The 12,820-nt window shown below is 36.8% G+C and overlaps 2 protein-coding genes across 2 annotated transcripts in view; one reads left to right on the forward strand and one right to left on the reverse strand.

The window, feature by feature from the left end:
- Positions 1 to 319: 319 nt before the first annotated feature.
- The window catches only part of LOC131235427 (protein transport protein SEC23 D), a 38,062-nt gene continuing 25,561 nt past the window's right edge, over positions 320 to 12,820 (reverse strand). Inside the window, exons 12-14 of the mRNA XM_058232614.1 lie at positions 11,900 to 12,174; positions 10,108 to 10,322; positions 320 to 856 (exon numbers count right to left, since the gene is read on the reverse strand). Coding sequence (XP_058088597.1) covers positions 645 to 856; positions 10,108 to 10,322; positions 11,900 to 12,174 — 702 coding nt within the window. The 3' untranslated portion in view covers positions 320 to 644. The remainder of the gene's footprint in view (positions 857 to 10,107; positions 10,323 to 11,899; positions 12,175 to 12,820) is intronic.
- LOC131235426 (uncharacterized) lies at positions 6,759 to 7,588 on the forward strand. Its single transcript, XM_058232613.1, has 3 exons — positions 6,759 to 7,053; positions 7,141 to 7,271; positions 7,394 to 7,588. Exons 1-3 carry the CDS (start codon positions 6,861 to 6,863, stop codon positions 7,553 to 7,555), a joined length of 486 nt encoding a protein of 161 aa, XP_058088596.1. The 5' UTR covers positions 6,759 to 6,860; the 3' UTR covers positions 7,556 to 7,588.

Genomic DNA, 12,820 nt, shown 5'->3' on the forward strand with positions numbered 1-12,820 from the left:
AGGGCCTTCTATGTTTAGACTTAACAAGGGACTCATAGCGACACATGCCAACTCATCAGGCAGGCCCCATCATGTGCTGATCCAAGCCACACATAAGGCAGGCCTCAAAATGCATGGCACCCAGATTATTGCACACATGACGTACAAGATTGACTGTCAGGCCAGCCGTATGAATGGCTTGGATCTTAAACATGCCACATCCGAGCAGTTGGGCCATGTGAACCTTGGTGAGTCAAAATGCATGAATCTTAACAATAGGACTCGAGAACCAATGGTGATATCATTGCCTAGGAAGTCATCTATTGGTGTTCTTCCTCCATAGCATCATAAACATGCTTTTATTGCTTTTATTCTATGCTGGATAATTTTTCCCCACCTGACTTTTGAAAATAAGAAACACAAAGGCAATAGAGAAACCCTACAAGCAGATGGTTGGTCCAAAACAAATACAATAAATACAAGCACTCTGTATGAAAGATCTCTGAAAATGCATTAGCATTATTTTCCTACTCTTTTTAATGAACAGCCAAGTGTTTCTTCTTTTCTTTTTTTCTTTTTTTCTTTTCCTTTTTTTTTTTTGGGTTTTGAGGGGTACCTTTGACTACCTTGTGCATTCGCAGACTGTCGTTTTGTGCTCAGCTGCTTTATGAAATGTACTCCAGTGCATGCTGAGTAATCTCCTCTAGGAATGATACAAAACCCATGGCGCTGCTGAGCCCGCTCCCATCAACATCCTGCTCTTCGATCAGATAGTTCTCAAATGCCGTGGCGTCATCCTGCCCCCCACGGATGAATTGAAGCTTTGGTGTGATGCTTCTCTCCTGCTTTAGTTTGTTGATTGTAGTCCGCAGTAGGCCTGAAGTTGAAGAGAGCCTCAGCAAATGAAGTGGAAAACGAAAATATTTGCATCTTTAAAGCAATAATTTAAAAACTAAAAACTACCCTCTGGCGGAAGTAGATGGTTCCTTTTTTCGGAAGGATTAAAAACAGAATCTTAGCAGATGAAATGAAAATAGATCATCTTTGGACCAAGGATATGCATGGTGGTCTAATTCCGAATTTTTTAATTATCATGTGCCCTGCCTACATCATGGTCCCATGGGTCAGTGATCCAGACCATTGATGTGATGGGCCCCATAGTGGATAGAGTGTGGCCCAAAAATCTCTCAGGTTGTAATTAAGAAAAAAAAAAAACACAGCAGAAGACCCTGGCCATACAATTTCTAGCATGCTTTCAGCCAGACGTGGACATTTTCTGCATTTTTGTTCCATCCATCTATTTGCAGAATGCAGATCACCGATCATAGGATTTGGATCATGCCATCTAACAGTCTTCTTGGGGAACACTACATCAAATGGACCCCATCATATGAATGGTCTCATTCATTGTTGTCGTGTGCGGTCACATATGCAAATATGCGATCGCATATGTGCATTTTTATATGCGATCAATGCATATTTGCGATCGCATGTATTGCATATGTGAGAATATGTGATCACATACAACATATGCGATCGCATATTCACCAACAGTCAGAAATCTAACCGTTGGGATTTTATTTTATTTTTTGGCAAAATCCGGACTTTCTGCCTATAAAAAGGCCTTCAAGTCCCCTCTACGTGCAGGTTTCATTCACTCGAACTGTCCTCTACTCACACACTTTCAAATCTCTCATTCTCTCTTACATTTTCCATATTCAACTCTCGAGTTCCAAATCTCCAAGGCCCAAGCTCCAACTTCTTTCAAGTTTCAAGATAGCAGAAGCAAGAAGACATCGAATTCCAAGTCTCACATTACATAGTTCTACATTCTCTTACTAATTACTATTAGTTATTATTACAAATTTACAATTTAATTTAGTAATTTACATTCTCTCATTTCATTTCATTTTCTATTTTTAAGGTTCTAGATACATTCTCTCTCTCTCTCATTTCATTTTCTAGTTCTACATCTATCTCAGTCATTTCATTTTCTACATTCTCTTATTAGTTCCATAACTTGCATTCTCTCATTTTATTTTCTAGTTTTAAGTTTCTAGAACTAGATGCATTCTCGCATTTCATTTTCTAGTTCTACATCTATCTCATTCATTTCATTTTCTACATTCTCTTATTAGTTACATAACCTACATTCTCTCATTTCATTTTCTAGTTTTAAGTTTCTAGAACTAGATACGTCATACAGTCTCTCATTTCATTTTCTATTTCTAGTTTCTACATCTATCTCATATTCTCATTCATTTCATTTTCTAGTTCTACATCTACATTCTCATTTCTACAATCTACAATCTACATTCATTCATTCTCATTTGACATTTCTTCAATCTACAATTCTACATTCATTCATTCTCATTCTTTACAATCTATACATTCATTTAATTATTTCTATTGAAATTTGAATCTACATCTCGCTCTCTTTCTCTACATTTAAATCAAGAGACAAGGGGTCAAGCAAGACATTTTTTATTTTTACATTTTACAAGTTACAAGTCAAAATTCAAATTTCAATAATCAAGCAAGAGTTCAAAGAAGGCAAGAATCAACATTCTACTACAAGTATACAACTACAAGATTACTTGATTGAAGAATTTTATATTCAAACTTTTTTAGTGTAATTGTAATTGTGCAATTCTCTCTCTCTCTCTCTCTCTCTCTCTCTCTCTCTCTCTCTCCTACAAGGCTATAACTACAAGTGTAAGTGTGTAACTCTCTCTCTCTCTCATCTCTAAATGTGCAAGTGTAACTCTCTCCCTCTCTCTCTTCTCTACATTCTATCTCTTTCTCTCTCTCCCTCTCATCTCTTTAGTATTTACTCTTTACTTTAGTTTTAGTCTTTTTAGTTTTTAATCTACAAATTACAACTTACAACTTACAAGTTATGACAAGAATACTCAAATACCATATCTTCTTCCCAATCTTCCTCTTTAAAACCCAAGTCGAATGACCAGTGTTGGAACTATGGACATTATCGTAGTGTTACGGATAAAACTCACATAGTATGCAAGTCATGTGGCTATGTGGGTTATGGTGGCATTGCACGGCACAAACAATACCTTGCACATTTACTGAGATCAAATGCAAAAGCATGCGACAAAATTACTCTAGAAATTCATAGGGAGATCATAGAGTATATGAATAAACAATTAAAAAAAGAGATGCGATAGTGCCCCACGTCAAGAGTAATATATGGAACAAGATGTGTATGACGGTATAAACGTAGTTGATGTAGATGAAGCTAGCCTTACCCCCAAGGTGTTCCAAAATAGTAACAGTGGTCGTAACCGTTACCATTATGGCACGGGCCGTTACGGTCCTTTTTAATTTTTTTGAAAAAAATGTTACGGGGCTGTTACGGTCCATTACAGGGTTGTTATGGACCGTTACAAGACCGTTATAGGGCCTTTACGGCCGCTTCGACCCCATAACGCATAACGGTTATGACCATTACCGTTACGTAACCGATTTTGAATACTTTGCCTACCCCTACATCGACAGGCCGGTCTAAACCACCACTGGCCTCGAAAAGAGCTTGTGTGCATGGGCCCATAGATAGATGGTGTAGACCACACCCCAAGGATGTGGTCGACCAAAGGGATCGGGACAAAGGGTGGAGTCAAATAACTTTAGAAAACCAGTATAAAAAAAAAAAAAAAAAAAAACCATTATTCAATATATTGCTAAGTAGTTTTACCACACCGACATTGCTTTTGACATAATTAAATAAAAAAGCTTTAAAATTATAGTTGAGGCAATAGGTCAATTTGGACCTAGACTTAAACTTCCTTCATACCATGAAATAAGGGAGACGTGCCTCAAAGTTGGGGTTGAATACACACGATCCTTCATAGCGAATATTAAGGAATCGTGAAAAACATATGTTTGTTCACTTATGGCCAACGGATGGACCAATAGATTTGGTCGGTCAATTTTTTAGTGAATTGTCCAATTGGAACAATGCTCTTAAAGTCTACGGATGCATCGACCCATTCCCATACTACAAATTACTTATTTCATCTACTACAGCGTAGTTGAGGAAATATGGGAGGAACAATGTTGTCATAATCATTATCATATCGTAAATCGTATCGTATCATAAATCGTAAGATATTTTCAAATGATGAATCGAGCTCTGTTAGGAAAGTGGACTTGGAGATTGGGAACGGAAGATGGAAATCTTTGGAACAACATCATCAAAAGCAAGTACGGTACTTCAACAGGTGGCTGGTGGACAAAAGACTCATCCCGTCATCCGCGTACAGGGCCTTGACTATATGGAGGGGTATTCTCTAGATGAAAAATCAGGTTATCAAAGGGATTGGGTTTGAGCTTGGCAAGGGAGATAGAATTCAGTTTTGGAAAGATCCTTGGCTGGGAGATACGCCTCTTAAAGTAAGATTTCCAAACATTTTTCGCCTCACCCCAAATCAAGATAGCTACATTGCTAATTGTTATTCAGTTACAGATGGGAAGACACTTTGGAATCTGCAGTGTAGAACGAACCTGGAGGACTGGGAGATCACCGAATTCAGGCTTCTGCTAGAACTCATTTATAAATCTGATCCAGATCAATTGAAGGCTGACGACATCTTTTGGAGATTGGATAAATCATCCATCTTTACAGTTAAATCGTGCTACAACCTGATCCTTTCCATCCTCAGGCCTTCAGAAGATACCCCCCTTTGTCATATGTGAAAGTATTCGGCCCCTCCTAAGATAGTAGTTTTTGGGTGGCTGGTAGGTAAAAAGAAAATCCTGACCATTAACAACCTGAGGAAAAGAGGGATGGTTTTAACTAACATCTGTTTATGTTACATGGGGAAAAAAGAGTCGGTTGATCACCTTCTGGTTCATTGTCGTTCATTGTAAGCATTTTGGCAGATTTTTCTTCTCGCTTCAGCATTTACTGGTGCCTTTCGGAATCAGTGGACCTCCTTTTGAAAGCCTGGCATGGTAAAAGGATAGGAAAAACCAAGACCCAAATCTGGTGCATGGCGATTCTTGCAATTTGGTGGTCTGTTTGGGAAGAAAGGAATGGTTGATGTTTCAGGAATGAATCTAATCCTGCAGTTGTGGTTGCTTCCAAAGCTAAACGAATGTTGATAAAATGGGCCACTCAATTAGATGTCTTAAAAGATTTTGATTTTCTTTTTTTAGGCATTTAGTTTGCTTCTGCCTCCTCGGCGGAATCTTGTATTTTCCTGTTTTTTCTCTCTTCTTAATATATTTCTTGTTATCTTTCCTAAAAAAAAAAAAATCGTAAAATTTTTTCAGATTTTAATAAAACATGTCGTAAAAATATATATAAATTGTATATAAATTATATATATATATATATATTTATTTATTTATTTTTAAAAAAGGCATCAATAATACATTGTCATAAATATGAAAAAAAAAAAAAAAAGTATAATGTATATATCATCATGTCATAATCAAGTTTAAAAAAATAACCCATTTTTCCATCCCGTGTACATGTAAGTTTTCTATACGATTCAAAAAATAACATTTTCCCCATCCCCACACAAACATAGAAGATTTTAAATTGATTAAAAATGAAAAAACTCTTGAAAAAAAAAAAAAAAAAACTATTTAGGCCCCACATAAACTCCAAATCTCACCCCTATCTCTTAAAAGAAAGAAAAGAAGTGATATTATAATGTATGTGGGGCATACATAACTTTTAAACAGAAAAGCCCTAAAAAAGAATTGCAAAAAAAAAAAAATCAAAATCAAAATATTCTATTTTTCTTTTCTTAAAAAAACCCATATTTTCACCAATATATGAAAGAAATGAAATAGAAAGGAATAATTGAATACTTTACATATATTCTTACCTATTTTAACGTAAAAATCGAATACAACAAGCAGCATTTGATTCCATTAAGCGACGAAAAAGATATGTTGATTTCTTTCTCTAGGTTTTCTATGCCCACAAGCTCCAAAAGTTGCAAAATATATGTTATTCTAATGACAGTGGGGCCTAAATTGCAAAAAAAAAAAAAAAATTCAATTTTTTCACCAGGCGTTGTCGGTTTTTTGTCAAAAAAATAGAATTGTACGATTTATGATTATATTGTACTATTCGATATCGAATCGTACAATTCAATGTGATTTGCGATTCATATGTGTGATTTAGATCGTACATGGGGATGATACGATTTGAATCATAAATTGTACGATTTTAACAACATTGGGGAGGAATACGTTTCCCAATTAATTACAGACAACGTAGCCTCGTATGTAGCTGTTGGTCGTCGTCTTATGGAGAAGAGGCATCGTTTATTCTGAACCCTTTATGCAACCCACTGTATAGATCTTATGTTAGAAGATATAGGTAGGTTATTTTTAAATGCAATTACAAGGGCAAGAAGAGTCACGGCCTTTATGTACAAAGACGCCCTTCTTCTCAGTCAAATGAGAAAAAACACATTAGGAGTAACTTGCCATGTCCAGCAGTCATCCATTTCGCTACAGCCTTCTCAACACTACAAAGATTAAATGCAAAAAATCGGAACTTAGAAACTTTGTAGTGTTGGCCTATTTTACAAATGGGCCTTGGTCAAAGAAAGTTGAAGGGAAACGAGCTCAAAAACAATCCATTCGCAAAAAATTTAGATACAATTAGTAAAGGTACTAAAAGCATCTGAGCCCTTAGTCACTGTGTTGCGATTGGTGTACGGGGATGAGAAGCCAACAATGGATTACATATATGATGCAATGGAGAAGGCAAGAAATAAGATCATAAACCACTTTAACTACAGAAAGCGTGATTGCAAGGCCATTATAGATATTATAGATAAAAGATAAGACAGTCAAGTGTCATCTCCATTGTATTCGGTTGCCTACATCCTTAACCCAGCATGTTTATTCGCTTCCCCCGATCCGGTAGAAGCACCAACTCTACATATGGTTGTTTTATTAACGTGTTGGAAAGAATGATTACAGATAGAGAAGAACATGACAAGATCCCAGCTCTACTGGACTTCTATACAAAGAGTGGGGGCATATTCTTGAGGGAGATCATCGTTAGGCATCGAATAATGAAATTGCCTAGTAAGTAGTATGCATTTTTCAACTTTCTTAAAATAGTTTTTTATAATCTAATCTACAAAGTCTAACCTACTTAAGCTGTTTTCTCAGCTGACCGTTGGGCTGCTTACAGAGTTGACCCAAATAGAAAGGATTCAGTTCTAAAGAAGCTGACATTGAGAATTCTTGGACTCACGTGTTCTGCTAGTGGTTGCAAGCACAACCGGAGCACGTTCGAGGTGGTAAGTTTGGAAGGAAAAAAAAAAAAAAACGAAAATGTTAAAATGTCATAGCTTGGGATAATTGTAATTTGTAATTATAAGTATAAACTAAGCTAATGCCTACTGCACTTTCTTTCATGCAGATTCACACCAAGAAAAGAAATCGCCTTGAACAAAAGAAGCTCAACGACTTGGTCATTGTCCAATACAATCAGAAATTGCAAGAACGATTCCAAGGTAGGAAAGAAAAGTCTAGCTTCTTTGACCATATTTGCTTAGATGAGTTGGATATAGATAATGAGTGACACGTAGAGACGGAGGAGCCGGTCTTTGCTGGTGGGGACCTGACATGGGCCCAAGTTGAAGATGCCGCATATAAAATGACACCTGGATAAGGTATTTCCGCTCGAAGGTGAAGGAAAGGGGTGACGAGTAGTGGCAATTAGGTTGTGGAAGAGATTGAAGAGATAAGACGAAATGATGATTAAGCTGAAAATCTACCATTGGATGTTAATGAAGTATTAGTACATACGAATGATGAAGAAACAAAAGAAGAAGAAGTATATGTGGAAGAAGGAGATGACTCCGATGATAACGGCGATGATGACGATGGTGGTGATCAAATGACACAATGACAAATAGATCAATGTATATAACATTCAGTATTATTTTGTTAGTGATTTAGTGTATGACTTGTAGTTTATAAATTATATTTCCATTTTCTACAATCGATAATAAATAAATAGCTTCTTCAATCTTCATTTTGTTATTAATGTTAGTTTAGTTGTCATTTCTTAGTTCTTACTTATCAAGTGTTAATTGTTAACAATATTATTGAATGTTGATGACTTGATAACTTAATTCATTGTTTAATTGATTTTATTTCACTCAAATGTATTTTAAATATGTAAATTTAGTTATCTATTAACTTGGGAGGAACAACTTGGGAAAGTTCCTCCTACTTTCTTACACACACACACACACATTGTTTTTTCTTATGTGTTCCCTATTTTTTCAATTTTTTTATTTTATTTTTTGCAAAAAATAAATCTACAACCGCATATGCAATTGTGTTATGCGATCACACACGATCGCATATGCGATTCGACAACATTGGTCTAATTCACTGAACTAAGATGCACCACTTGTACAAATTCAAGAATGCGGGACACTAGATAACCAAAGATTGGGGATCATATAATCCTTTGGTATGGAATGTTTAATCTGTACCGTTAAAGTTTAAAATCCCAAATGCAATATTGCTTACGCCTGAATCGAATCAAAACCCATCCCACTGAAACCAGAGGATGGTATATAGTATCCTTGGCTTTTGAGTTTGTATACAGGTGTGACCATGGGACCATTGATCTTATGGGCCCCACGGTCGATGGGCCATGACCCAAAAATCTCCCAAATAAGAAGATCCTAACATACGATATTTGGCTTTTTCCTACAAAAGATGGACCGTTGCTACATCTTTTATCATTAATTATCTATTTGCAGACCAGTAAAGGATTAGGATTGTCCCTTTGAAGCGATTCTTGGGGCATATTGCATCCACGGTGGGGCCCATCAGATTAGTCTTTAGTCTCGTTCATCAAATCATAGGCCTACTTGTACAGACTCAAGGTCTCAGGACACTATACATTTCCTCAATGTTAAGGATTATATAATTCTAGAACAAATGAAATGATATTTTTTTATCTATATATTCTAGTTTAAATCATAAAACTTGACTTGGACATGATGATGGCTAAATCCAAATTGACTAAAAAATTCTGCCCGAGTACTCTATCTGAAGGAATTGTAGGAATTTCAAGTTTTAAAAGCACTCGAGCAGTTTCTAAGGTCATAGACATTTTTTTTTAAAAAAAAAAGGGACTTCAACATGATGAGTTTTTGAAGTGCCTCAGTTCAGCTTGGAATACCATCCTGAACACAAGAGATTGGTCAACATGCATGCACACAGGTGAACAAGGAAAAACAATTTGCAATTATTTGGACTGTGTATCTCCTCTTTCAAGCATAAGGAATGATATAATCACAACCAAAATATGACAAGCACTCCATGGGGGCATGTGGTACCGATGCGGGTCTGGACCCCGACCTACAAATCACACATGTTAGATGCTCCTAATTTCCTGAACAGACTTGCAACCAGCTCATATGAATCATTAGTTAAAAAAAAATCATAACTCACCCTTTTCCTGTTCAATTGCATCGGCTGAACAATTATATCATTTTACCAGTGCTATTATCTGGGCTATGGCCCATTCATGATGGAACCCACTGGATAAGAGTTCCAGATGCTGTGCACATGTGCCACCTGTTCCCATGGACTGGGTGATAGTTGATTGTGATATTAGAATTCATCTACAAGCATATTTGCATCTAATGCATGACCTGCTCACTTTATTTTGGCTACATGATGGTTCACCACCATTTTTTAGGTGACACTGAGCGTGGGTTAGGATTATTATATATAGACACATGTAAACATGTTTTTGATGATGCCTTCTGGTGTTTCATCCCCATAAACAAACCATTTTCTTTTTTCAGTGTCCATTCAGTAGCCACCTGCTGGATTGTTAAAACCATTCGATCAGTCTGATTTTCAGGTTATACATCATCAACAAGGAACCTAAAATTTGACTGTTCTGGATTGACAAGCATGGAGGCTGCATGTATGATGTACAAGACAAAAAAAACTTAAAAACAAAGGTTGTGAACTATTGACAGTCTTGTCCTTCTTGGAAGCATCAACAAAATGGTACAACTACGATTGTTCTAGGCTAATTTTCCAGTCTCTGGCCAAAACGGAAGTATGGTTTAATTAACAATGCACAAGACCACTTACAATCATGTGGAGGAGGAAAGGGAAGGGAAGGATCCGCTGTTGAAGAATAATACACTATGAGATTCGTGAATGCATCCAGAAAAAATATCGGGCTTCCACTGGTTATCAGTGCAGCACGACTCAGCGAGTGGCGCGGGTATGCTTGCTTGTCAGGAGTAACATATGATGTCAATACAGGATACACAGCCCGGTGAAGAGAACTTGGCTCCAACGCACTGCATGAAAAACTCAATCAGTAATTCAATTTAGAAAATTCTCTGAGAGTCAACAGAAACAGCAAAATCATACATAAGAAATTCCAGAAAAAGCTTCAGATCTTGAATTACCATTAACTAAAATGAGATGAGCTCAATTGTAGGCATCTGCTAAACAGGGCCTTAGGGGCCCATTCAAATTTTCATCAAAGCCTGTTTTTTCTGAGGTTTTGGTGAATCAGGAATTATTATATCTGATTTTCCATCCCATTTGCATATCCTACATCTTCCAAAACTATGTTTTGGCCTCAAAATCTGAACTTGTGAATGCTAATAATCTAAATTTATGTAACATCTTCGGCGTTTTCTTTTTTAAGTTTCTTATATAGCCATTGTTTGCACCTCACCAGCTCGCCGTGACAGCTTTAATTTGGCAATAAAGGGTCACCCAAACAGTCCAAAAACTGCACTTAAAAACTTGAGATAATTAAATGAAGACCCCAAGGAATCTCCATTTCTTCAATATTCTGCATCCAAACTGGGCCTTAACACTACAAGTCGTGAATAAAATTACACTACTGGGCCTTAAAAACACTACATCTCACTTAAACAAAATAATCCTGCATCCAAAGTGGGCCTTAAAGAACACTACGTGTCACTTAAATAAAATTACACTACTATATAAAATCAGAGAATAGGATAAGATGATGATAATGTACAGATTCAAGTCCATTGATGACCAAATCAGAACTTCCAAAAGTATTCATGATTGTATTCTAATGTTTTTGCCCTATCGACTTCTCCACAAGTTAAATGTTCTTATCATAATAATAAAAATAAAAAAAGGAAGTAGAAAGTCTGTCGAGTCGAGTCTCTCGATCAAGTTTTGTCAAGCCTTATTTAAATTTTAACTCAATTAAATATTGTAGCCTGGGGGAATAATGTCAAATCGAGTTTTCTCAAGTTTTATTGTGCTTTGTCGAGTCAAGTCAACCGGGACAAGACAGTCTCAACAGAGTCATGACCAAATCAAGTTTTTCTTAGTCTTGATGAAATCTAATCAAGCGGATTCAACTTTCTTCTTGTTTTCAAACATAGGATTTCACTTACTGGTACCAACTTAAAACAGAAAATAGTTATTTCCTATGATTGGTTGGATGCATTCTATGACATGGTGCCTATAAAGAGGAATTATCAGGTTCTAACTCGCCAGATACAGTTTGCTGATGCTTTCATGCCTGTACATGTGCTCATGCTACCAGGATCCAAATTGTCAATTTTATAGGCCCATGGAATGTGGATGCCGAAGCAATCTCCTGGATTATAACATCATGATCCTTCAATAAAAGTGGACCATTACTGCACTCTCTTTCCTTAACATCCTATTTGCAGATCAACGGTCACACTCTTTGAATCTCAAGATTCTCGGGACATCCCCATCCATGGTGGAGCCCTCAGATCAATAGTCTGTATTACTGAGCCCAGGCCCTGTGCATGGAATTGAGAGCATCATCAAACTTTATGTTTGCAGAAACTCAAGACCCAATAATCCTTGGGTGCAGGAGGGTAGAGGTCAGATGAGACAAGACATCAAATACCTGAAGAGGCATTGCAGATATATCCGATAGTCAGGGTGAACACCTTCCTCGTGAAAGCGGAGGAGAGGATTTCTAAGCAAAGCAAATACAAGTCGAGGTAAAGGTTGCAGATGTGGACATTGTGAGAAGGCCACGTCTATTTGAGATGATGAACTTCCATTTTCATAGCGAACAAGTTTATAAGCATCATTGTACTGAGCTGCGAGAATGACTAGCCAGTCATGTAGCAACATTCTGCCTTCCTTAATTCCTTGCTCCAAAGAAGCTAAAATAACCTGAGGAGTAACACTTATCACAAATTAGAAAATAATCAACAGAGAGAAAAATAAATTCACTGGATGTGAATGAAACATCTCCAATCTTCTTTTCTACACAATGGTTCAACAAAGATTTGCAGGGTGATTGGTTGGTATGAACTTCATGACTGCAATGGCAAGCTAAAAAATCCTTGGTTTTAGTAAAAAAATTAAAAATATTTTTGCACAGAAAAAGCTGTTGATTGTTATCGAAGAAAGTAACAACCTTTGGATGGAAGAAAAAGAGATGGTTACCGTACCATGTAAATAAAATAGTTAGTTCTGGAATGGGTGTTAGTATTGCCGAAGTTCGCCCGTTAATCATACGTGGGGCTGAATAGAGATTGGGAATCAATTATTTTGTGATGATTCCTTCTTGGAGTTGGTCTAGGGAGCGATGGTTTTTTTATGCGTGGCATTTTTTTTAAGGTTTGGCTTTGGCTAAGCTGCCTTTCAATCTAGCAAGCACCGATTCGTTCTTGAACTAAGAAAGTAACAAACCATATTGTTTCTTGGGCTATTTGGGAGTGGCAATCACACAGCAAGCCTATGGGAAGTAGCCCATATTTACCTAAAGCATGGCTCAAAATATAAGATGTATGTATCATAGCAGCCAATGTATATT

The sequence above is a fragment of the Magnolia sinica genome, chromosome 19, assembly GCF_029962835.1.
Source record: "Magnolia sinica isolate HGM2019 chromosome 19, MsV1, whole genome shotgun sequence".
In the NCBI taxonomy this organism is placed as follows: domain Eukaryota; kingdom Viridiplantae; phylum Streptophyta; class Magnoliopsida; order Magnoliales; family Magnoliaceae; genus Magnolia; species Magnolia sinica.

Bases quoted from the DNA above. Each gene is read 5' to 3' on its own strand.
- LOC131235426 (XM_058232613.1), top strand. From the start codon at position 6,861: ATGTTTATTCGCTTCCCCCGATCCGGTAGAAGCACCAACTCTACATAT. The intron at 7,054-7,140 runs GTAAGTAGTATG...CTGTTTTCTCAG, and splicing joins TCGAATAATGAAATTGCCTA to CTGACCGTTGGGCTGCTTAC. The intron at 7,272-7,393 runs GTAAGTTTGGAA...TCTTTCATGCAG, and splicing joins ACCGGAGCACGTTCGAGGTG to ATTCACACCAAGAAAAGAAA.